The sequence below is a fragment of the Pteronotus mesoamericanus genome, unplaced genomic scaffold (genome assembly GCF_021234165.1).
Source record: "Pteronotus mesoamericanus isolate MK-2021 breed Mesoamerican mustached bat unplaced genomic scaffold, CSHL_Meso_final scaffold_21, whole genome shotgun sequence".
In the NCBI taxonomy this organism is placed as follows: Eukaryota; Metazoa; Chordata; class Mammalia; order Chiroptera; family Mormoopidae; genus Pteronotus; species Pteronotus mesoamericanus.
This window is the reverse complement of record NW_026555310.1, coordinates 8,705,430-8,732,420: the sequence shown is the minus strand read 5'-3', so window position 1 is coordinate 8,732,420 and position 26,991 is coordinate 8,705,430. Positions and strand designations below refer to the sequence as shown.

Sequence of the window (26,991 nt, the reverse complement as noted above, 5' to 3'; positions counted from 1 at the left end):
CTCTTGTCCTAAGAGAGCTGCAACTACCATCTGCATTTAATAGTTGGAATATAGCATTGCAGATCCAGAAGTAACAGTGAAATCCAGATTTTCACAATGAAATCTTTTGACTGTTTAAATGCAAGATCATTACGATGTCCCGAAAATCAAATGTATCACCACAAAGAGACAATTATAGTTTACAGGTCACTAATTTGTGATGTCGATATAGTCTTTGCTAGCACGGAGCCTTCCTGAATTAAAAGGTCATTCTGAACAACCTTGCATTCCATTCCAAAGATCTATGGCAACTGCAATTCCCAATAACCCACCTAAGTTTACAAATGAACTTTTTAATAGTGCTTTCAAAATTACTGCCTGCCAGCTTCCTTCATATTATTAATTTCAGAATCTTTAAAAATAATGCAGATGACAAATGTACTAAATAAACATTTGATTTACTATGTTTTGGGTAAATGTATAGCCTATTTCTGTGTTCACTGTGTGTTTTTTGGGTTTACCAGAAGCAGGCTAGGAAAATATTAAAAATAGTAAGCACACCTAAATTATTACCAAAACCAAATATGAAAAACACAACTCAGTCACTAAAGTGAGGCATTAATACGAACCACTCCCTCCAGAACAAACTGTCTCTGCAACTTTCTCCACAAACAGTAGACTTGCTCCAGAATTATTAGAATTGAATTGTTGCTTCTAATAATTACAAAATAGATGAGAACTGGGAATCATTTCCCTTTAAATAAAGTTTTGGACAATTCAACAATGTTAGCTAATAATAGTGTATTAGTTTTCTATTGTCATAACAAATTACTCTAAATAAGTGATTTTTAACCAGTGTGCTGCAAGAATTTTTAAAACATGCAATCTTGACTATTTAGTCAGGGGCATTGATCTCTTTTCCCTTAGATTGTCAAATAAAAAAATGGTAACAGCCAACACAACAATAGCCATCTGGTGTGAATGCCCTGTCTTGAACCATAAATACAGACGTCATATAATAGAGTGGCATCTTATTGGTCACATCACATAACAAGGTTGCACTGGATTGGTTAATTCTTGGTACCAGATATTCTTATATACAAAGTACAGGCACGTGATTTCTTAAAAAGTCACTTTGGAACAAAAAGGGAAGGTAATTACTAGTATTTTTTTAACCAATCAAAATTAAATTTATTCTATTGTCATACATATTTTTGGTGTGCTGTAGAATTTTAGTCATTAGTTTATGTGGGCCATGAAATGTAAAATGTTGAAAATTGCTGCTCTAAACTCAGTGGTTTGAATCAACATAAATTCATTATCTTACAGTTCTAAAGGCCACTGGTCTGACATAGGTCTACCAGGTTAAAAGCATGATGTCCACAGAGCTGCATTCCTTTCTGAAGGCTGTTTTCTTGCCTCGTCCAGCTTCTAGAGGCTGTTTAACGAATGTTGCCTCTCTGACCATTTTTCCACAGTCAATCTCACTGTGACAAAAGTCAAGAAGTTTCTTCTCTTTTAGGGATCCATGTGGTTAGATTGAGCCCACTTGGGAAATCAGGGACAATATCTTCATTTCAATGTCTTTAACCTTAACCAGATTTGCCTTGTAAGGTAACACATTCATGGGTTCAGGGATTAGGATGTGGGCCTCTTTGGAGGGCCTTTATTCTGCTAACCACAAATGGGAACGATAACAACAACTATTTCTAGTGCTTATGTTCCAATTGTCATGCTGTTCACTCTGCCTGCCTCCTCTCATTGAGTTCTAAGAACAACATAGTATGCAATATCAGTCCATTTTAAAGATGAAGAAACTGAGGCTAACAAGTTAGGAAAATTGCTCAAGATAACAGCTAGTAATTAGCAGAACAAGACTCAAATACAAAAAAAGCCTGAATAAGCTAGGGCTCGTAAGCTAAAATGCCACAAAATATTCATGGAGAAGAGGGGTCCATGGAGAAGATTAGAATTTGATTTGGACTGACTCAAGAAAGTGGCCCCATGGACCTCTTAGCTATTTTCTACCTTGTTGTGGTTGCTTGCTGTTCTTGCATGTCATAACATTTAATGGGCATGCATATGCAAATCTATTGTATAAAAGTGCATCAGGTACTACCTTAATGTTTATAATTTCATTGTAAAAAAAAAAAAAATTCTCAAATCAGCTCTCATTAGGCCACACTGAAAATTTGCTCTCATGGAGTTCTAAGAACACTGGAAGAGCATTCTGTTTTCTTTGAAATGAAATAGCGTATCACTTTGATTAAATGTCATCATTGTTAGACATATCTATTTAATAAACAACTTTCTGGCACAAAAGAAAGATAACATGAAACAAAAACAAAATGAAGCAATATCATTTCAACATGCACATCTCAATTAGAATATGCACAGCCTGAGAGAAATGTTTCAGAAATCATAAAACATGTCTTTGAATTTTCTATAGAATTTTCTGGCTTTCTCTCTTACAATTCCAGTCGCACTGAACTTGCTATTATAAAATAACCTATACTTTTGTACCTACTCTTCCTTCTTCCTGAAATGTCTCCTCTCACTTATTTGTCTTCTGAAATGCCTGTTCATCCTTAAACCCCTCAATTTAAATGTCACTTGGTGATGCCTCCCTATATCCAGGTTTGAACCAGCTTACTCACTGACTCTTCTGGGCTTCCCACAGCTCTCTGCATATTTCTTTGCTACAGAATGTGCCACATTGTGCTGTAATGATTCATTTCCACTATCTCCATCTATTAAATTGGACAGTAACACTACCATGCATCCATATCAAAGCTCTGGTATAAAGAAAAGTAAAAGAAATGTGTGACATCTCCCCAGTTTTTTTACATCCGCTCATGCACAGTTCTTACACAACACATTTTTACTACTTCCTCTTGACTCTTATCCTCTAACCTGGTGCTCTTTTTCAGTACTTAGCTGAAGTGGGTTAGTTTGGATAACTGTATGTAATATTCAACATCTGTAGCAGACAGTATTTAAGATGGTACCAGTGACCTCTGCCTTCTGATATCCATGCCTTTGTATAATTCCCTCCCTTTAGTATGGGCTGGACCTAGTGATTTGCTTATCACCAGTACACTAACAGAAAGGTAACAGGATGTCCCTTCTGTGCTTAGGTTACCAAAGATGGGGATTTCCATCTTGCTAGCAGGTGCTCTCTCTTATTAGCTTTTATGAAGCAAGCTGTCTTGTTCAAAAGGCCCTATGTCAACAGCCAATGAGGAATATAATCTGCCAATAACAATATAGGTAAGCTTGGAAAAAAACCCCTCCCCAGCTCCTGAGGACACTCTGAATGCTGCCTTATGGGAGACTCTGAAGCCAAGGGGACTCAGCCGTTCCGTGCCCACATTCCTGACCCATGGACACAATAAATGTGTGTTTTTTTAAGCTGCTAAACATTGGGGTTATTTGTTATGTAGCAGCAGATAACTAATACAATGTTATTCCCTTTGATAAAATAACTTCATTGAAGCAAAAGAAAGCCTCTTATATGGTAACAGAAGATATATGAAGAAATGCCAGCAATCAGTGTGGCTCTGCCTCGCCCCAGAGCACATGGCAGAGACAAGGCTCCAGGTTTGAGAGAAGACACTCACCCTCAGAGCCCAAACCCATAGCCTGAATGTGACACTGCAGAGGCACCCTGGACTGTGTTCAGGGGGAAGGGCAGCACTGAAACAGGCAATATCATAAGGAGGTCACACACCCATTGCAAGATTAGCTCAGCAGCAGAACCAGAAGATGACCTCGGTTCCATGGGGCACTCCAACAAAGAGGCGCAGGAAGGTCAAACTTTCATTCTGGCTAACAGGTCAACACCAACAACCAAGGGAGGAAATGAAAGGCATCTGCTGAACCTCCACTTCCACAATCCCACCCTCCATAGCTGTCTGTTGCTAAGACACCGCTGTTATTATTCTCCTGCCATGCAGAATCTTTTTATTCCCCTATGTGGGTTTTCAGATAGGCACTTTTCATATAAAAATCTCAAACTAAAACTCAAATCATACAGCCATTTAAGACAAAGATGAATTTGGGTTTACTGACTAACCAAACCAAGGCAGGTGAGGCTGGCTAATGAGGCAGCTGCCACCATCTCAATGCTCAGGTGAGCTTGCGCAGAGGAGGGCCGGTGTGGACACATGCCACTGGGTGCTCCAATGATCAAACCATGGCTGGCTGGAGGTCATACATGGATACAACGGCTGCGTTGTGATGCTGCATAAAGGCTCCGACAAGCCTGGAAACGGCTACATCGAAGCTGACAGATTTAGATAGCACAGACTTCTTTCCAAGCTTTTCATCTTTAGAAAGGCAAGTCTGTTCCCTGAGCCTTTGAGCCCGTTTCATTTTGAGCTGGCTGCTAATTGTATGCGTGCACATATGTGTTTCAGAAAAGAGATAAGCACGTTGCCTTGGCCTCCTCACTAACTGAGCAGACACATCTCACTACTGTTCTCTGTAAGCTTTCCAAATGGGGCCTGAGGTTCTCTAAACATTAACCCTTTCTGATAACTATAGTACACATTTGTCTGAAGATGCTTTCCTGATTATGTTTGTTTAAAAATAGCTTTTCATTATGATTCTTTGAGTCCTGGGACTTGCTATTTTAATTTGCTTTTCGTAACCATGTTATATGTTCAAATTACTCAATAATAACTACCCAGTGTAATAGTATATAGTGAACTACAGGAGATGGATGAGGCATTTATTAGCATTAGAGACCATATATTAAATTTTAAAGTTGTCTGATTGTCATGCTTTATGAAATTCACCACAATTGCATCACATTTTGCAATGCTGACTCCACAAGAAGAAAATGTGGAACGGTTGTTCATCAAAATGCATTAGTCTTTCCCAATAGTCATGGCAACTAGTGTCCAGATGGTAAGATTGTCTGGTTGCTGACTGTGGTTCTTTAGAAAGGAAATCCACATAGAAGCAGCCGGGCTTACAAAATCTGCCCTGCTTAGCACTGACCAGACTCATTCTTTACAGCTCATATTCTCCACTCTGGGCAGATTAGTATCCAGGGTAGGGCCTTGGCTGCATCTATCTTGCCCCAGGGAATCACAGTCTAACATTCATTCCCAAGAACAACAGGAGCCTCCTAGGTCCCAAGGAAAATCCTCCTTGGGAAGGATTTTTTCCAGCTTCCAAAGAAAGTACTACTCAATTACACCAAGCGTTCTCCTTCTTTTTTAAACCCCTATTCACAGTATATAATAAGTACGGTTGAATAAACAATGGCATATTGAATCCATTGCTCCAGCAAAGCTATCCACTTTACCAAAAATAATAACTCAGTTGGAAAACAACCAAAGGAAAGTGCCCAGTTGAAAAGATCCTGAGAAAATAAGACATTTCCTCAAGAGGAGAGCTTGACTGATCATAACAGTAAAAACAGCAATTACAGTAGGTAACATTTATTAAAGATTTCCCTTTGCTAGGCATTTTACTAAAGATAAACTGCCAAGGCATTTTACAACTTTAAAATTACCTTGTTTATTTAGGAGTTTTGGCAAAAGCTGATATGCTTACTTTCAGTTCCTGTCCTCCATCATCATCGTTCTCTCTGCACCGTGCTGCTTGAGGCGCCCTAGCCTCTCCATTGTCCACAGTATTCTTACTTCCTGTACTATTTATACACCAGTAATTACCACGGTACACACACAATGAATTATCTGTCTCGTTCTGTACTTGCAATTTTGATAAATCCATCCAGAGCTATTTTTAAAAATCTGATAATAAAGTTGTTGTCCATCCATACAATAAATTACCAGCTTAAACTTAAATTCTTTCGGGAAGAATGCAGAGTAAACAAGAATAATGTATTGTTGCCTTTCCAAAGTATCATCTCTTTAAATACGTTAAGCAAATTACTTTCTCTAACATCACTTGATAGAAAACTTTAAAGAAACACACACGAGACAGCTATCTGAGGAAAGGGCATACATGGGTTACAGCTGACTTACAATGTCTGCTCCAGTTGCAGAGTGGTAAATCTTTCTTGGTAACCCTTTGTGCATGACAATAGTATCCAAGACCTTTCAAAATGCTAGGAAACCAACAGTAAAAAAGAAAACAATATCATCATAAAATTCATGACTCTTTCTAAATAAGCCTGACAAAAAGGATGGTGGTAATGATTTAAAAAAATCAGAATTGACCATGTCAGAGCAAAAGTAGTAACTACAACAAGATCATAAAATGTAAGCACTAGGAGTGTTCGATGCTATAAAAAGTTAAGTACTTTTAGAAGTAAAACTCCTTGGGGGAACGCCACAGGAGGCTCTTTAACAACAAATATCAAGTATCTAGTAGAATTCCTTGTGCTTAGTTTAGACACTTTATGGACCTTCATTGACATGTGTCACGGACCAACGCCAGCCTCAGAAGGCTCTGGACAACAGCCGCGGTGGGGGGTCAGCAGAGAGCACATTGAGCCGCATCGGGAGAGACGACTTAAGGGGCCCTCAGAAATCCCTCTGCCACCTCTGTTGAGGCCTGCAGTCTTATCCTTGGAGAATCATTCCCTTGGGTTAAGCCAAGAGCAGGTCTTTAATAAGGGAAAGACCAAAGGCCAATAAAAGGACTCTGGGCACTAAAGGGAGTGAGCAAAGACATCACTATGTGAGGCCTACAAGACAATTGAAGAAAAACAAGGAAAAGTTAAAAAGAAAGTATACAGCTTACAATTTTGATTGGGTGAACCTAAAACTGAATTTCTCAACCCTGGCATTATTGATCGCTTGGGTCATATAATTCTCTGTTTTGAAGAGCTACCTAGTATTGGATGTGTATTAATGACTCAATTGGAAAGTAACCAGAGAAAAACTTCCAGTTGAAATGGCCCCAGAAAAATAAGACGTTTTATCAAGAGGGTAACTGGTCTAATAATAAAATTATGGGATGTGTAGCAATATCTATGGCCTCTACTTACCAGATGCCAGTAGCAATTCCCTTTCCCCGCAGTTGTGATAACCAAAAATTTCTCTAAACATTGTCAACTGCCCACTGGCAGATGGGAAGCTAAAATCCCCCCTGCTGAAAAACAACTGCCTTGAAGAATCTATTTTCTCCCTAAGCTGGGCAAGACTTTTTCCACCCCTTCCACCAGTCTACCTTTCCCGTTCTCCTGACCTTACACTAAAGAACTGCACAGGAGTGGGAAGATGACAAGCTCACCAACACAAGAAAGAATCAGAACTGTTTTTTAAATGTAACAATCAGAGCAGAGAGATATTTCAGGAAGGTCTGAAATCAGTACGTTTTATCCTTTGATAATTCTAAAATTCTTGATTTTTATCTTTTTTTCTAGAGGTATTTTATTCTTTGTTCATTGTACAAGATCAATTCCAAGCAGAGATGCCCAAGAAGACTCAAACATATTTGCCAAATTTAATGAATCTTTATGTGAGTGATCCAAGAAAGCCATTCACCCAGATACGTTAACAACAAACTTTATTATGCATAAGAATTATTTTTTACAGATACCAAAGAATGGGCTTCTAATATCTTGGGTCATGTGAACCTTCTCCTCCATCCCCTTCCCTTTGTCTTTCCTTCCTTTCTTTCCTTCTTTCCTCCCTGCTCTCTCTTTCTCTCCCCTGCCCTTGCTCTCTCTGTCCCTCCCTCTCTCCCTTTCTCTATCTCTCCTTTTCTTGTAGGCATACCCATGTTTTCCTCCATGAGAACAGAAAAAAAAAATGTAAGCAGGAGCAAGATTATGAAGGTTTAATTAAGAAAAAAATACACCTTCACTGGAAGGGAAACTATGTTAATGAGTTTAGGAGAGCATACACTGCTGTATCATTTGAGCAAATGGTACAACTGAGTCATTAGTGTAACTGTACTCATATGATAGAGTCAGAGACCCAGAAAATGGTGATTTGTATTTCTTGTACTGATGCTGATTTAGGATTATTATTATAAAATCTGTGGGGTAATCATTTCTCTTGGAGTTGAAGCTAATGAACTGAAACACTCTTCAAGAAAGGCAGTTTAATTAATGAACATTATAAATTGAATAATGTATTTCCACATAAAATATAAATCTTTTCCCCTTAGTTATTTTTGTTGGGTTGCAAATTGAACAAATGATGACAAATATAAGAGATTAGAATAAGGAGGCTTATCTTCTGCCTTCGTATTTCTCCTCACGAACTATGACAATTAATCTCTCTGAGCCTTGGTTTCCCCTCATTTGTGAAAGTTAAGGAGTTTGGACAAGATTATTCTTAAGAATTCTTCCATCTCCCAAATTTTACAATCATGAGGAAAATATAATTCAAATCATCTAAAACTGAAATAAAAATCTGTGCAATGCTACCAACTATGGAAGGTAATTACTTTGCAGCATACATAATTTCTACTCCAGAGCTACAGGGCTATAAAAGTAAAAAAGGCTTCTTTTATTGATCAAAGATCATGACTATAAAGTACAGTGTATTGCACTTGGATTCTTCTTTAAATTAGAATGTCTATGATTAATTTCAGACGGGGTATGCAAGTCGGAGCGTCCACTGGGCACATGGTTGAGCACGTCAGTTGTTATAACAAGGGGCTCTTCGATAGGAAAAATGGGCAGGGACACAGAGGCAAAACAAAATCAGGACTCCAAGAGCTCAGCCAAGAGCTCCAAGAATGGCCCTGCAGTGGTGTCCTGACATTTATTCTGGAAGGCCTTCTACTGCAAATACATGAGTGCGAGTTACTCAGATTCAGAGGATATAAATCCCGATCTTTATCATAGAAATGAAGTTCTGCTCCGGTCTCATAGGAGCATGAAAAGGTACAGCCTAGATGCGTTCAGCCACAAGGCAAACCTCCACCGGAGGAGTCATTTCTTCAAGGTGTTTGCACAGATGCTAATATTAAAGTGTGGAGAAAAAGATGCAAAGTGGTAGAATTTAAACATCCGTTTCCTTTACAGGAACCCTGAACATGTGCTGACCCTGTGTAGTCTAACCTAAAAAGTTTTATCAAAAATCATCCGACTTAGGACTATAAAATAAAATCCACTCATATTCCCTAAAATATCCAGCTTTTATGTAAGAACGTAAATTCTCAAATTTGTAGACCTACTCATAGTAGACAGGAAATTTAAGGGCAAGGAAGTCTCTCTTTAAGTAGAAGCATAAAAGTCGTGGTGTTAGTGGGGAGCGCTGGTGCATCATGAAGGAAATACGTCCATCACGTGCCAGATCTTAAAACTCTTGGCTCTGGTTCCTTAGGCACAAAAATCATGGCCTGAACAGCTTCTCTTAAAATAATTTTGGTCTTTCTTTGCATTTCTACAAAGGGATGCTTAATTTACATCATTAGGCACTTTGAAATCTTAAGGGAAATTTTCCCCAAAGTAGTCAAAAACAAACAGTAATTTGTGGGATTTTATCTGGAAGGAAAGTGCTCTGGGAGAGGCAAAGCCAAAGCAGGAAATTCTCTGTAATGGATGACAGCTAAACTGTTCCTTGAATTTACAGCCAACAGACTGGCTCTGAATAAAAATGAACCTCTTGAAAATACCCTGCTCCAGAGGAACACTCCTCATTCAACACCGGGCCAAATTATGTGTCATGTTCTCTCACTTAAAATAGCTAACATTGTTAAAGAATATAAGAAAAACAAAAAGAATCACTAAGAAGTACAAAAATGTACAAAGCCTTTTAGGCCTTTTATGCCAAAGAATCAGCAGACTCCTTGAAAATTGCTGGCACTCATTTTTAATGAGCACATCTTGAAATACCACTCTCTGGGAGACAGCAGTTTTATCTTAGTCTTTTTCATTGTTGTTAACCACTACCTTGGAACTTGGACTTACTGATATTACCAATACTACAACAAACTGTATTTATTAAAACTCACACTTTTATATTCCTTTTTATGTTGAAAAATCTCTCTATAGCCCTCCTTCAAGACACTCTGCCACTAAGTGTGATTAAATTTCATCTGAAGGGCCCAGACTGGTGTGGCTCAGTGGATGGAGCACTGACCTGCGAACCAAAGGGTCACTGGTTCAATTCCCGCTCAAGGCACATGCCTAGGTTGCAGGCCAGGTCCCTAGTAGGGGTCATGCGAGAGGCAACCACACATTGATGTTTCTTTCCCTCTCTCCCTCCCTTCCCCTCTCTCTAAAAATAAATAAAATCTTTAAATTTTTTTTGTTTAAAGGAAAAGTGCACAATTGTTCCCATAATGTGGAAATGTTTAGGATGAACTGACAAAAAATAAAAAGAGCAAGAATTTGTAAATCAATTGGCAACTCTATATATTTCCTTCTCTAATAATATCTTTGGTTATTCCCATTGATTGAGAAGTCATTTCTCATTTTCTTTTTCCATCATTTTTTAATATGAATACTACATTTAAACTTACAGGCAGGACCTTCCCTTCGCCCTAACTGATAAACAGGATATCAAGTAGTACGGTCACTATAATACTTAGAAAAGGATACACCAATACAAAGGCATAAGGTAACACTTTTATTATAGATTCTTATTTTCCCTAGAAACCTCCCAGTATTATTTACACATCTCTATGATAAAAATTATAAAGTTGGAGGTAGAGTAAAAAGTGACATTTTTCCCCTAAAATATACCACTGTTATCTTTCTTATACTTAAAAAAATAAAAGAAACCAAAGTAATATTTTATTTCACACCCACATTTTCTCAAACCCCATAGTCTTCAAGCTATTCTTCCAGCATCTTTTTCTTTCATATTCTATGGGTAGGAGTCTATAGAATAGGAAGCTGATAGGTTGTCTTACCCCAGGATCATCTTAAGATATTACTAACAGTCAGGATATCCCTGAACAGGACTCTGGGTGGTACCGAAGGGTCCTGATAGGATATTCCATAAAACGAACATAAGCAAAATTTCTATGATGTAGTTACTCAAGTGCACTGCCCAGAGGTATAAAGAAGCTCGATTTGCTTTAGCACTCCAAGAATCTATTTCTGAAACATATCACATTATTTATGTTATTATTCCTCTATTAAAAAATCTGTTGTCATATAAAGGGAACCTTCTATTTAGAGGTTGTTTCTTAGGTTTGCCATAGAATTCATACAAGAATAAATACAGTTTGGGTTTTAAAGTATAATAATATTAACTTGGTTTTTAAGTTTTTATTTACCTTCCTAACAGGAAGTATACAACTCATCCAAGAACAAGCAGGTATTCCTTTCCTTAGATCAGATTCACAATAACTACCAAATCAAAACCACATGCTATTGTTTATGACTTGTTTTTTTTGTAAGAGAGTATTTATGGCATACTTCTCCCCGCAAAAAAAAAAAAAAAGGAAAAAAAAAGATGAATTTCTTTTAGAAACTTTTAAAAGTGAATTTAAGTCATAGAAAGATTTTGTTTCATAAGGAGCCACTATTTACCTGTACATGAATAATCATCGATTCTGATGTATCCAGTTTTACAGATGCACATGAAAGAACCTGGGGTATTGACACACATCGTATTCTCGCGGCAGTAATGGCGTCCCTCAGCACACTCATCGATGTCTGTGAAGAAAAGGTAGGGCGAAGAGATCAATAGTGGCCAATATTTTAGAGTTCATCAATAATTTTCTTTGGTGGAGAGAGCATAATAGTTACTCATTGAAAGGCATTTTTAAAAACTACTCAAAACATCTTTAATAGGAATATTTGATGTTCAAATGACAGAAACCATAAAAGTTTTTTTTCCAGCAGCTCTTGTTGGGTTTTCAAAGATATCGGTATATTTCAACTTGCATCATTTTAAATATAGTTGGACATTTTCAGTGCATTCATCCACCTGTGCTGAATTAACTGAATCAGGAAATACAGATTGGGCTGCCTTAGAGTCTTGGAAGCATCAGTCACTGAGCCTATTATATATTACTTTTTGATTCACTGGCTATTCTGTACACTTGGTGAGACCATGCAAGAGGTGAACAAAATATTCAATATGCACAAGAACTGTAATAACTTCACTTATAGATATGAAACCAATAACACGTAGTTTATTAAGAGATACAAGAGAGATGTAGCAATCCCAGTGTCTGAAGAGATGAAATTACAAGGTAGAGACCTGACATAAATGAGAAGCTGTAAAATAGTAAAATAAGATATCATATGGAAGAACTTCTATAGTAATTCACACACCAAGTTTTGAGTATAAAGACTTACAAATGTTAAGCCATTATAGGCACTAGTACTAATTGGAAGAATGTGAATTTTGACAATAAAACCATTTTATAGCACCTCTCTGCGTGGAACATAAAGTATTTTACAAGTATTTTTATCATTATGTAATACTCTTTATTAAAGGCCTTTATGCATTGACCAGGCAAGTATTCCTCTTCCAGAAGTCTGCTTCTCAAATCCTCATGAAGAATCCACCAAGTGCCATTGCCCTCATTTGTACTATTAAGGGAATTAGATGAATTATGAGAGCCATGTGAGCCGCTACTACGGAAGCTGGGCTATTCATATAACCTCAACTAGGCTTCCAGTCCTGACAGTAACAAAAGAAGTAACTGACACAATCTCAAGAAGCTGTCTTTTAAAGTGAGAAGTCTCTCAACAATCATCTGAGCTGACTATAATTTTAACTGATGGAAAAACTGAGGCCGAGACAGACTCAAATTTTCATTCAACTGCTAAATGAAAATCAAAACAATGAATTCCAAACTTCTCAGCATACAAAGCTCTTCCCAGTTTGGTCCTTAGTTTTCCTTCTTTATATCTTATGATCTTACTTCTTTTTTCCCTCTTCGTGTGTCCTGGCCACACTGAGCCTCCGATTATTCCTTGAATGGGCCATGTTATTTCATGACTACGTGCCTTTCCTTCTACTATTTTTTCTACTCCTTCTCTCCCTGGAAACTTCTCTAGTGAATTATTAAAATGCTTTCCCTGCGGTGTTCCCATGGGAGTTTGTAAATGTTTACATTTTAGATCCAATCACTGTACCTTTATTAATTTTTGTGAGCCTCTTCTCCCCAATAAACCAAAAATACTCCTCAAGGGTAGGGATCATCTCTATCTTTCTTAACTCTGGCTGTATATTATTTTATTTGGGATGCTTTTTGAAAACATTGGTTCTTGGGCCAACTCCTAAACCTCCACACTAAATCCTAATTTAGTTATTTTGGTGAAAAACAGGCAATGATTTTTTAAAAATCTTCTCCATTATGAGTCTAATGCAGGGGTCAGCAAAATTTTTCAGTAAAGAGCCAAATACTAAATATTTTAGGCTTTAGGAGTCATAGAATCTCTGTTCTAACTTTTTCAGTCTGATGTTGTAGCATGAAAGGGACCATGAACAATACATATATAAATTAGCCTGGCAATGTTCCAATAAAATTGTATTGACAGAATCACATGGTGAGTAAAATTTGGCCTGCAGACCATAGTTTGGTGATCCCTGGTCTAATGCATAACCAGGGTTAAGAATCATGAATCTTCAGTTCATTTTTTAAACCACAATACCCTGTAGAATGTCTAGGACATTATGGAGGCAATAAATACTATAAAATTAATGAATACTGGCTTCGAAGGTAGTTTAAGAGAGATCTAAGAATGGCTCTCAGATTTTTGGACTTCTAGGATAATACTCTTCATAATAACATGCTACTTCTAAATGTCCTCACTGGTTTGCAAGGAAAATATTATCTTTAATTACGGCCTAAAAATTAAACTACAAGTAACCTTGGAGAATATGATAAAAAACTCATTTGCTTCCAGGGTCTTAAGATCATAATACGGGATTATTGATGTGCTCAGCTTGATCAATGGACTTTAACCCTACTCTTCTGGGAGGATGCTGTGGAGAAGTGACAGTTACTGAGAGCCATTGAGCGAGTCCCCTGGACTTCAGCTCGGGCACTAGAAGGATGGCCATGAAGAAGTTTATGTGTGCAAAAGCATGAAAAACTTACCTTTGGGGATAAAAGAATCAAGAATAATGAACATAACCCTGTGAGGACATCTGGGTTCCCAGAGAAGAATCATTGAATACATGGTGAAATCTGAAAAGGAGAGCAGTTCCCGGGGAAGGACATAGAGCCTGGCAGAGTCAAGGAAGGAGCTTCAGTGCCCAGAGGAGTACTTTGTCCCAGCTGGAGCAAACATTAGTTGCATAAGGCGCTGTATCTCTCTCCAAACAGTGAGTGCCCCAGAGAAGGTTACCTAGCCCAGCAGGAATAGCTACCAAGCCTGAAAAATCAAACTTGTAAGTACAGGAGAAGCATCCCAGATCTCTTCTAAGAATATTGAAGGACTAGGAATTTGGAGAGTACTAAAATCTTATAGGAGTAAACAGGGAAAAGAGACAGTGAATTAGTTTTATTTCTATTAATGTGACCTTATTTACAACCACAAGTTATTGCACAAGTTGGCTTATAAGATGCATAGGAATAATTTGTGAGAGGGTACTACTCTAACCGTTGTTTGTTGTTGGTCTCCATGCCATACTGTTGGGAGACAGTGCCTTATCCAATTTCTTTTTGTAGATGGTTCCCTTTTAAGCTATCATAAGGTCAGAGAAAATGCAAAGTTGGATCATAAAACAAAAACAAAACCTATTTAATGTGAAGTCTTTCAGGAACTTGAAAGATCTGAATCACATAAAAATATTGGATTCATGATCAAGAGATATGAAATGTAACGCCTATTTCCTGAAGCAGTATTGTGATGGGCAAAGTAGTAAAATACCAAAACACATCATCTCAACACTGCATACCTCATTGCCAATTGCCTTTTTAAATTTCTCAGGACCCATCTTCAGAAAAGGGACTCCCCCAAGAGCCACACTTACCTACTAAGAGTGCAAAGCTCCATAAATGTTCTTTCTATTTACATATGCAGATACTCACAGGCACAAAAATAGCACGACTGAAAAGTAATCTGATGGAAAGTTACGTTCAAATTTAGTCCAGGGTAAACTTTAGTTCCAAATCTCAATTCAAAAACTTAGTCCAATTCTCACAGTTCAATTATATTCTGTACATTTTATTGAATAATTCTATGTCCGTCTTTCCTGGATTTCGAGTCATATTGATGACCCTAAGAGTTAGAACTACAATCACAGGTGACTAGTACTGGGGATCATGTCTACTTCAATAGAACTTTCTCCTAAGCAGAGAGCACTGCACCAAGTCGGGACAGGTTGCCATAGATGATCGCTTCCTGCCAAATATTCAAACATGAGCTGGACACGCGATAGAGATTCCAGCAAAGGGTGCCTTGCTAGACCATGTGTCTTTTAACAACCTTTCTAAAACTTAGTACAAAGAATGTTAAAGCACAGACCCTGCCTTAAGAGGACTTGCAATCCAGGAAACATTACAGTAATATCATTATCATCCAGTTAGGCACCTGTTTTCAGCCTGCATTTTAGAGAGCAGTACCTCTAAAGAGATTCATGCTTCCTTGGAAACAGAGTATCACATGGTCAAATAAGTTTCAGGACCAATGTATTACTGTACTTCCCCCATCCCCTCCTTAAATTCACAATGAACATGAGCAAATTACAGGCTTTGAAATATCTAGTTTTTTTAAAAAACTTCATTCATTTATTCCATAAGTATATAATGGACATGCACCATGCCTAAGCAGTACTATATTAGGCAACAAAGACAAATTCTAGCTGTGAAATAACACTTAAATGATGTTATAAAGTGATGTATATTATATAACAGAAACACATATATAACAGAAACAGAAGTGGTATTCAGAGGAAGATGGATAACTAAGGGCAAAGACAACCTAGAAAAATTTGATAGTAGAGCAGGGTTTGAGGTGGATTCTGAAGAAGTAGGTTGTAGGTGACAGACTTGCACAACAAAGTTGGAGGGTGCTGCAATGGGAGAGAGTTTCCTGTCAAACAGAGATGCTCGAAGATGAGAGGGAGCATGGCATAGACTCAAGTCTAGTGCAGACAGCAGAGGCAGGAAGACATAACATGTTAAGGAACAGTAAATATGCCGTTTGAATACAGTCTGTGCAGAAAGAGGAAATGGAAATACAGTTATCGGATAGGAGACACGATGTGACAACACTTAATTATCCAACAAATATGAGAAAGGACCTTATTTGCTCTAACATGAAGACATTAAAGCATTTAGAGGAAGGGAATAGGGAAAAGGCATTGAAAAATAAACCACACAAGAGTTGGTAAAATGGTGAAATGGTAGAGTTGATAAGAGAGGTGCAATCAAGGAGAGAAAAATATTCATGAATAAATAAAAGCCTGAGTCTTTGGTGGTCACTAAATTTAAAGGAACACCCTCAGCCCCAGTTTCTCCGTATTACTTATCAGTGTTTGAAAGTTTCCAAAGTACCCTATTAAATTATTTCTTAAAAATAAAAGGCATCCAAATTGGAAAGGAGGAAGTAAAAATGTCATTGTTTGTAGATGGCATGATAGTGTACATAGAAAACCCCAAAGACTCCACCAAAAAACTACTCAACCTAATAAGTATATTTGGCCAAACAGCTGGTTACAAAGTCAATATTCAGAAATTGAAGGCATTTTTGTACACTAACAATGAAATAGAAGCAGTAATCAGAAAAAAATACCATTCACTATAGCAACAAGAAAAATAAAGTACCTAGGAATAAATTTAACCAAGGAGGTAAAAGACCTGTATGCAGAAAACTATACAATACTGAAGAAAGAAATTAAAGAGGACACAAATAAATGGAAGCATATACCGTGTTCATGGATTGGAAGAATTAATATCATCAAAATGTCCATACTACCCAAAACAATTTATAGATTTAATGCAATTCCTATTAAAATACCAATGATGTATTTCACAGAGAACAGACACTTCAGAAATTTATATGGAACCATAAACAACCCCGAATAGCTGCAGCAATTTTGAGAAAGAAAAACAAAATAAGAGGGATCACAATATTGGACATCAAACTATATTACAAGGCCACTGCAATCAAAACAACCTGATACTGGCACTAGAACAGACACATAGATCAGTGGAAGAGAATAGAAAGCCCAGAAATAAACCCATGTCTCTATGGTCAATTAATATTTGACGAAGGGGGTAGAAGCATAAATTAGAGTAAAAATAGCCTCTTCAACAAATGTTGTTGAGAGAGCTGGACAGCTACATGCAAAAAATTTAAATTTGATCACCAACTGACACCATACACAAAAATAAACTCAAGATTGGATAAAAGACTTAAATATAAATCTCAACACCATGAAAGTCCTAGAGGAGAACATACGCAGGAAATTCTCAGATATCCCACGCAGCAATATTTTCACTGGTATGTCCCCTAAAGCAAGGGACATAAAGGAAAGAATAAACAAGTGGGACCTCATCAAAATAAGAAGCTTCTGCATGGCTAAAGAAAACATCAGCAAAATGAAAAGGGAGCCAATCATATGGGAAAATATATTTGCCAATGAAACATCAGATAGAGGTTTGATCTCCAAAATATATAAAGAACTCACACAACTCCACTCCAAGAAGACAAACAATCCAATTAAAAAACGGGCAAAGGACCTGGGCAGACACTTCTCCAAGGAAGAGATACAAAGGGCCCAGAGACATATGAAAGGATGCTCAGCATCACTAGCCATTAGAGAAATGCAAATTAAAATGACAATGAGATATCACTTCACACCGGTCAAAATGGCCATCATAAACAGATCAACAAACAGCTGGTGCTGGTGAGGTTTAGAGAAAAGGGAACCTTAGTACTCTGTTGGTGGGAATGCAGATTGGTGCGGCCACTGTGGAAAACAGTTTGGAATTTCCTCAAAAAGCGAAAAATGGAACTGCCTTTTGACCCAGTGATTCCACAGCTGGGATTATACCCTAAGAATCCCAAAACGCCAATTCAAAAGAACCTATGCACCCCAATGTTCGTAGCAGCACAATTTATAATAGCCAAGTGTTGGAAGCAACCTGAATGCCCACCAGTAGATGAGTGGATCAAAAAACTATGGTACACAATGGAATACTACATAGCAAAAAGAAAAGAAGAACTACTACCCTTCACGACAGCATGGATGGAACTAAGAGAGCATTATGCTAAGTGAAATAAGCCAGGGGGCAAAAGACAAATACCATATGACTTCATCTATAAGTGGAACCTAACCAACAAAACAAACAAGCAAGGCAAATATAACCAGCAACATTGAAAGAAAAAAGAAACCAACAGAGTCAAGAGGGAAGGGGGGGGCAGTGGAGGGGAAAGGGAAGGAAAGGGTCAAGTCAAGGAACATGTATAAAGGACCCATGGACAAAGCCGAAGTGGGGAAGGATTGAGGGAGGGAGGTGGGGAAGGGGGGCAGGGGAAAGTGGTAGCGGGAAGGTGGAGACAAATGTATTTGAACAAAAAAAAAAAATTAAAAGAAAAAATATTTCTTAATATGTCTGTTGTCTATTTATATTGGGATATAAAATTCAGGAGGATAGAGACCTTCTTCTAGAACAATGGCTAGCCCTCACTGAGTATCTGCCGAATGAATCAATGAATCCTTTCATGGCTTTTCATCTGGAATGAAAAAGATAAGCATCCCCATTCAGGTTGGTCTGCCCTGGAGCTCAACTTGGCAGAGTGACTCCTTTATTTCCAGTACATCGTGCAGGCACTTACTCAGACAGGGGCTCTTGTAGGAAGAGTGAACATAAGCCACCGTGATGAAGCCGTCTTGTACTGTGGAAGAACACTGCAGTGGGAATGAAGAGACCTGGATTCTCATCTTTGGCTCTATTGTAAACCTGACAGGTACTTCATCTCTCTGGACATTAATTCCAACATCGATAAAAGCAAAGACTAGACATTTCCAAGTCATTACCAGCCCTTATAACTTCACAGTTCTAACAAAGAGAACATGATCTATCTGCTTGCAGTAGAAAATCTGATTCTCCAGGATTTTGTAGAATATACAGTCAGACTCTACTGAACTTAAAAAGCAGAAGTAAACTATTTCTTATACTTGAACAAGTTTTCTTGCCTCAGGATAATTCAAGCTGATCTATTTTAAAAACAGGAATTTATACATTTATAAATTCCCTTTTATCCTATCTAAAAGCTGAGGCCAACTTTGTAATTATTGAGAACCATACATTTTTAGACCTGAAAGGAACTTTAGAAATCGTCTACTCTAACCCCAGTCATTTACATGGAAGACGTGGAGGCTCAGAAATGCTAGAGACGAATTAAAGAGGCAGCAGGGATCAGATCATGAAACTTTTATGAGTCATGTCAAAACTTTGGACTTCATCCCTACGTGAAATGGGAAAGCTTTTAGGAAAGGATTAATGGAACCAAACCTGTGTTCTCTGAATATCTCCTGTAAAGTTTAAACCGTTAATGGGTGGCAACCGTAATGAAAACACTATTTCCAGACCCCAAGTCCCAAATTAATGCTCCTTTTGGGCTGGAGGCGGGTCTCCAGAATAACCACGGTGGCGGCAGCAGGCTCTCGGGCAGGATGCTCCCTCCCCGTGGGCTTCCGCCAAGCCACCTAGCTCCCCAGCTGAGGCCTTTTCACTGATGCCCTTTCTTTAAAAAAGGGAAAAAAAGCAGGCTGTATTTCTAAGACATTTATCTCATTTTGCCCTGTAAAAGGATTATATTAGCATGTTAATGAACACTAATGCCTTTCCAGCCAATAAAATCTTGAAGTCATGAAGCTCAACTGCAAGAATTTCACCTACTGAAGAATCAAATCAGGATGGATTGTTGCTACGTTTGGGCCATCAGCTGTGAAAAACTGTCTTGGCAAAGTTGGCAGAGAGATCAATAACAATTCATAAACCAGAGTAACATTTGGGAAATGAATATTTTTTAAAAAATAAAAAAATTTCCCAGTATAAGTAGGCTGCTCAGTGAAAAATCAGTAAAGAATACATTAAAATGTCATTTACAAATAAGCTAACATTTAAAGGAGTTGCCAGTAACCATGTTTTTAAGTCAGTGGCATTAATGAGTGCTTGCCAAATATTAATTTTATATATTAAAAACTCTATCATATGTGACTAAAACATATGATTTTTGACATCTCAAAATAATAACCATACATTTCTTTCATTTGTTGTTTTAAATTCATTCATTCTATATTGTATGGTACATTCTTCAAGAAGAATTTATTCTTCAAGAAGAGTAAAAGCTATATCAGTGTTCTTACTACAATCACTAGGATATATTATTCCTAGCTTTGGGATTCCTAGATTTAAGAGGGGTGTGTGTGTGTGTGTGTGTGTGTGTGTGTGTGTGTGTGTGTATTATCTAAACCTGTCCTCCCATAGATACTGTGGGGCACCTAACATCCCTCAATGTACTCCTTTTCTGTTAAAACTGTCAGAGTGAATTCTGTTGTTTGCAACTCTGATCCCTGATCAATACAACGTAGTATCGTGAAGACAAGGTAAATAAGTGTCTGAAGGAGGGAGTGATCAATAGACTTAATTGCTGCCTAGGGGTCAAGCAAGATACAGACAGGAAGGTAAGTTACCAGTGACCTTAGTAAGAGTAGTTTGGAGGGCATATGGGGTGGAAATCTAGACTGAAGTGGGTTAAGGAGAGCATATAACTTGAAGAAATGGAGACACTGAAAATGATCATCAGTGTCATTTCTAGACCTTCAAGAAATCTGGCTATAAAGAGGAGGAGTAGCAATTACACAAAAGCTAGATGGGGGTGTGGGGTCTAGGGAGACACTTGATCTATATTTAAATGCTGATGGGAAGGAGTGAATAGAAAGAAATTGAGGGGATAATGGGTGGCAAGTTTTCTCTGAAAACAGGAAGAGATGAGACCCAGCAGTCAGATGGGCCCATTCTTCCTAGGAGGAGTGGTGTCTATTCCACTGAGACTAGAGAGAGGTAAGACAGGAGGAGAGTGGAGCATGTGGGTTTATGCAATGGGAGCAGGAGGATGAGGAAGGTACTGTTTCTGCTTTGTTGAAAAAGAAGGTATCTGCTGAGAATAAGAGAATGAGTAGAGACAAAGGTTTACAGGGAATAGTAAAGGTCTGAAATAATCATTGTAGGAAATGAGAGGAAACGGAGCTGGGATGCATAGTAAAATTATCAAGCAGAATATAGCATGCAGCGACGGTCGATAAGCATGCACAGATCTACCACTTGACATGTCTATAGCACTTTGATTCTTAGAGTGCATGTTCACATGTATGATATGTTAATTCTCACAAAAACACTATGACCTACAAGGAATGGATAGCTACTGCGTTTTCATAGCCAAGCAAACTGTCAGAAGTTGAGAAGTTTCCCAAATGTTTGCTGTTAAGTTCGTGGTTGGCAAATCTAGAGTAGAATATAACCCACTACTATTCCTCCACAATCTGGCCCATATCTTTGCAGTTTAATCTAGTAACACTCCTGGATATAAGCCTCCTGTTGCAGAAAAACTCCAAAACATGCCTTGCTTTTTCTCTTTGCTTTCTCTTCTCTGCCAATCCAAATTGGATTCACTCTTCAAGACCCAAATCAAGTCCCAATTCCTCTACAATATCTCTCTAACTTCTTGGGCCATGGGGATTCCATCTGTCTCTACTTCTGCACTTTTGGTCTGTGCTTATTCATGGCTAGTTAGTAAGCCATTTTGGCTGAATCCAACTTGCTTGAACTAAGGAACAAACGGGCTCATTTGAAAGATTGCCTTGTCGTGTTGAATTTGAAAATTCATCAACTTGAATGGCATTCTTTCCAAGAAGATTTGTATTTTTAAATATTAAACACTAATTTAATAAATATATATTTATTTTGCCAAAACAAGGGTTTCACTCGTTACAATATCCAAGTTGCTGCCTATTCAGGGTTATTAGATTAATCTAAACATTACCTCAGTGTTTGTTTTGCATGAAAGATATGGAGCGACTCCAATTTCCAATTGTTTGTTTGTACATGAATCACTGACTAAATTGCATTGCTAAATTTGCCAATGTTAACCAACGATTAATGCTGATTAGGAGTTATGACCTCACAACAACTCAGTATAAACCAGCATATATGTTCTAAAATTTCAGTTCCATTTCTTCACTGTTACAGTGTTATTTAAAGATATGATCAACTTGTAAAAATATATTTGGGAGCTCATTTTCATATTAAAGAAGGGAAATTTAAAATGGAATAAAAAGTAAAAATGAAAATATTCTTATCTATTATTAAATCCCAGGGGTCTATTTTTATATCATACCAATGAATAAGAGATATAATTCAGGACCATAAGGTGCTTGTCTCTTAATCAATGTTCCATGTTCCTTAAAGGTAGCACCAATTTCCTAATGCCCAAACACATGGGGCTCTTTTTTTGCTTGGGAAGATCATTTGCCTAAACAATTCAAGTCCTTCTCCAACATATAACTCATATCTCTTACTCCTCTCCGTCACATTCATTTAATTTGTGCCTAACTGCTCCCACGATTGACAGCTAATGTTGTCTCCTAAAACCATATTCTTATTCCTATTCATAATATTAATAATAAACTAACATTTAATCCAATGTCTAATGTTTTGCCCATGTCATTTCATTTTTCTTTGCAGCATCACGGGTTTTGACAGCAGATCCCAAATGCTGTCTCAGAATCATTTAATCTAAGTCAGATTTGTTTTATGTGTGCAATCCTGATATATTCCTAGCCATATTGTTTTCCTACCATTAATCATGCTCAAGCTTCCACTGCCTATCTCCAAGCCTTTTATATTGGAATTGGTTCTTCTTTTTCAAAGATAATGAATACATAAAGGAAGGGAGAGAATTGAAAAGGAATGCTAATAGTTGTGTTTCATTTCAAGCAAGGATTGTTAATTGACTTCAACACTTTTAATAAATATAACTAGAATATATGATTTGATATTCTTGGAAGGCAAGATAAAGCTGGTATTTATAACTTAATCTCTAAGTTATACTTGACCTTAAACTTAATGGAGTTGCCAAAAGAGTTTCCATCGATTAAATTGTTAAAAATTTTAATCACATCATGCCTCTTGTTACTTCAAATGAATTCTTTTCCAGGGAGGTAGCTTAAAAAATAATTTTCATTTCTCTAATGAAAAAATTATAATGAACTGCTGCTTCACCTAAGACACCTGCAATTAATTTAAAATGAATTGTTTAATTCTAAGCAGACATCTTCTCCCTGATAATAATAAACAAGTTTATGCATATGTAATTATCAAGTATTGTAACCTGCTAAGCTTTTACAGAAAAATAACATGAATTCCCACAGTCATTTTTAAAATCTTATCATATAATGTATAAATTAGGATGCATAATACATACTCTATATTAAAGAACTGGTTAGAAAATTATTCAGACCAGAAAGGAATTAGGCATAAAGTGATCTGGTTCTGGAAATAAACCTTGGTAACTTAGTTACTGAAGTAGCCAAAGGTCTTATTACAATTGGCTTAAAATAGAAGATAATATCATTATATGGACTCTAAGGGTATTGTTATCTCAAGTTTTCAATATACTAATGAGATATCTTAGCTCCAAAAATGAATTCATGTTGCACGAACTGACTGACACACTGGTAGTTATAAATGTATGTAAGAAACACAGGTTTAATGACAAATTTTTTACCAAGGACTTATTTTTCTGGAAGGCATTTTCACACACTTAATCTTATTTATCCTCCCCTTGCCACCAAATCTCATGAGACAAATTCTCCCATTTAATAAATGAGGAGACTGAGGCTCAGAGATATTAAGTGATTTGTACAAATTTCCACAGTAAGTAAAACGGCAGAGGTAAGAATAAAATCCATCTTTTGTGTAATGTTCTTTCTGTAATATCAGAACTTCCCGCCTTTTTCAAAAATGGAAAGATTTTTATCTGATCAATTAAACACTGTACATTAAATTTGTCTGTTGTCTATTAAATCCCCAAATTTCTTCTGACATGTATTTAAAAAATAATTACAGGTGGTGGCACATATAAATCTACTAAGTATCTACCCAGGTACCAGAATGACCCTTTTAGGTTTCTTTTTATTTTATTTTCTCCCTCACCACTTACCCCCCATAACATCTTCCACCTCCTCCCATCCCTCTCCCCTCTGCAATCACCAGTCACCTCACTGCTGTCTCTGTTCGTGAGTTTCTTTTGTTTTTTTCTTGCTCAAGCCCTGCCCCCACTTGCCCGCCCCCCACCCCCCCCCACCCAGCTGTCAGCCGGCTCTCCGTCTGAGTCCGTCTCTATTATGCTTGCTGGTTCAGTTTGTTCATGACTTTCTTTTGTTGTTTTCAGTTACAGTTGTCCCCATTTGCCCCCATTACTCCCCGCCTCCCTCCCCACTCCCATCTCCCACATTCCATCCTCCTCCCTCCCCGCTTTGTGTTCATGACTTTTTATGCACAGGGAGTATATACAAAAGTATTTTTTCTGATTTGCTTTTCAGCATTGAAACAAATGACTAGCAAAACTGTGACAAATTTAACACTGGCAGACAGTAAATGTTTCCATCATAACATACTACAAAGAAATGCAAAGGTAAGCAATTTGGTGAGAATAGTGGGCCAAAGAAAACTAAAAATCACACCAGAAATTCAATAATTCTACAGGCTATGGATACAAATTTCCTTGACTGCTGATGAATCTGAAGCTTCCCTTCAACATCTCCCCGGTTACTTCTGGGTGAACCTTGAGTGTTCCTATGAGTTTGGGAATAAATCAACACCTACTTACCATCACTGCCCACTACCCTGCCCTGGACATCTTCGGGGCCTTTTCCTCGTTCTCCGAGTCACTGCCAAAGCTAGTACATATCTCTGTACTAGCTTTGCCCCTTTAAAAGAAGCTCCCTAGGCGGGATGGGGGGAGGTGGAGGTAGAAGAGAATATGGGGACAAATAAATGGTAATGGAAAATAATACAATAAAAAATGAACTATTAACAAAATAAAAGAAAAGAAGATCCCATCCCCAAAGCTACAAAACTCTTGCCACACCAACACAAAGCACTGTCCTCAGTCTTCACAGCACATTCAGAGCTACTCAAAAATTGAAAAATAAATGTCCTTCCACATGATTTTGGTTTGTTCTTTGGGACCTAGGCCCTACATTAGCCTTCTTAATATCCTGAAAATAAGAATTCATCTTCTTCCACATCATCACACTAAGTCTCTCCCACCATTCATTGTGAAAACCAGCCCAAAGACTCAGGCAGCCCTTACATGCTTGTACCTACACCTCTTTTCACTCTTGGGATAAAACCAAAAGCCCTAAAGACAGTCAAATAATACAAACACACACTGGGGGTAGGTACCGCGCTCACATGTAGCCCTGTTCCTATTCTTTATTTAGCTTAAACCAATGTTTCTCAGCTGGGAATGATTTTGCCCTCCAGCAGAAATCTGGCAGTGTCTGAAGACATTTTTGTTATCACAACTGGGAGTGGGGGAAGGAACACAGGTGCGCTATTGGCATCTAGTAAACGGAAGCCAGGGATGCTGCTAAACATCCTAAAATGCACAGGACAGCACCCATAACAAAGCATTCTCCAGTCCAAAATATCAACAGTGCCAAGGCTGAGAAACCGTCATTTAAACAAACACCACCGTGATCCACAGGAATATGTATATGACCGAACAGGCTCAATGGTTCATCTTTCTAGGCAGGAGCACATTGACTAAAAACTAAAAAACAATGATTTTTGAAAATTTATCCTTAGGACAATGACAATATAAAATTAGTCTACAATAGTCCCATTCAAATTGTAATGTGCACACTCACTTGTGAAGCTTATAAAAATGCAGATTTTTGAGACCCAACCATGGCTTACCTTAAAAAAAATGAAGGAGGTTGCATCCAGAAATATGCATTTTTAACAAGCCTCTGGGGTGATTTTAATGCAGCTTGAATCACAGGCTGAGGAAACCACATTGTATCCCGATGACAATAAAATGATACTCTGAACACTAAAATCCCTTTCCAGTGGAGCATATAGCCAAAGAACACTGGATAGTTACCAAATCGTTAAGATAATAAATTAATAAACTCTATGCCTTAAACCAGTGCTCTTCAAATTTCCTGATGTATAAGAATGACCCGGAGATCTTGTTAACATCTAGGTTACGACTCAGTAATTCTGAGTCAGTATGAAATTCTGCTTTTCTAACAAACTCCCAGGCGATGATCCACATGGATGAATCTTGGAACAGCACGTTGAGAACTGAAGTGTTAAAAAAACAACTGCCAGAGATTGTAAGGACCAGTACTACTTATTTTAATAAAGCACAAAAACATCTACCACAATTCTCATGTCTTTCTGTGTCTTGAAAATGGGCAAAGACTTTAAATGTTACCTCCAGTAGAAGGTCAGCTCCCTGAGAGCAAGGGCTTAATTGGTGTTGCTCACAGCTGTATGACCAGCACGCACTCAAGGCCTAGCACATAGTATGCGCTTAAGAAATACTATGAATAAATGAATGCGAACAAAGATGCTATGAAGTCTAATGATAGAAGCCAATCATAAATCAAAATCCCAAGTGCTTGTTCTTAACCCTATTTAATACATTTATCTTTAATGTATTTAATTAACATTAATTGATGTATCGTTAACTGATGACTGATTTATGATTTCTTCTCTATATAACATCCAAAGCGATCATAAACGCCCAAAGACTTATATGCTCATTTCTGAGAGGAGTGCATCCTTTGAAGAGAAAAAAAATCAGCTGCCCATGGAAGACACATAACTATGGTATTTTGTTTCAAAAGAACAATATATGGGTAGTCTTGATTGCCTTCTCAACTGCTTTGCGTGAGAAACTATGCCTAAGAAGAAGTCCAGAGAAGTTTAATCTTTATTAGGTTTGATCTTAAAAAGTTAAAGTTTTTCCTTCATATCAGAGGAGGCCCTGACTTCAAAGAAAGAAATGCCTCTTTCTCTGATTTGTATATCTTAACGGCGCTCAAGTTTGCAAATGAATGGAAATTGGTTTTGAGTCAGAGAAAGCAGAAGCTAGCTGAATTGTTCTTCCCAGAGACTAAATGATGAATG

General features: G+C 37.6%; 1 protein-coding gene across 1 annotated transcript in view; it reads right to left on the bottom strand.

The window, feature by feature from the left end:
- NELL2 (neural EGFL like 2) overlaps positions 1–26,991 on the bottom strand; it is a 278,812-nt gene that overhangs the window by 132,895 nt on the left and 118,926 nt on the right. Inside the window, exon 14 of the mRNA XM_054591209.1 lies at positions 11,399–11,524. Coding sequence (XP_054447184.1) covers positions 11,399–11,524 — 126 coding nt within the window. The remainder of the gene's footprint in view (positions 1–11,398; positions 11,525–26,991) is intronic.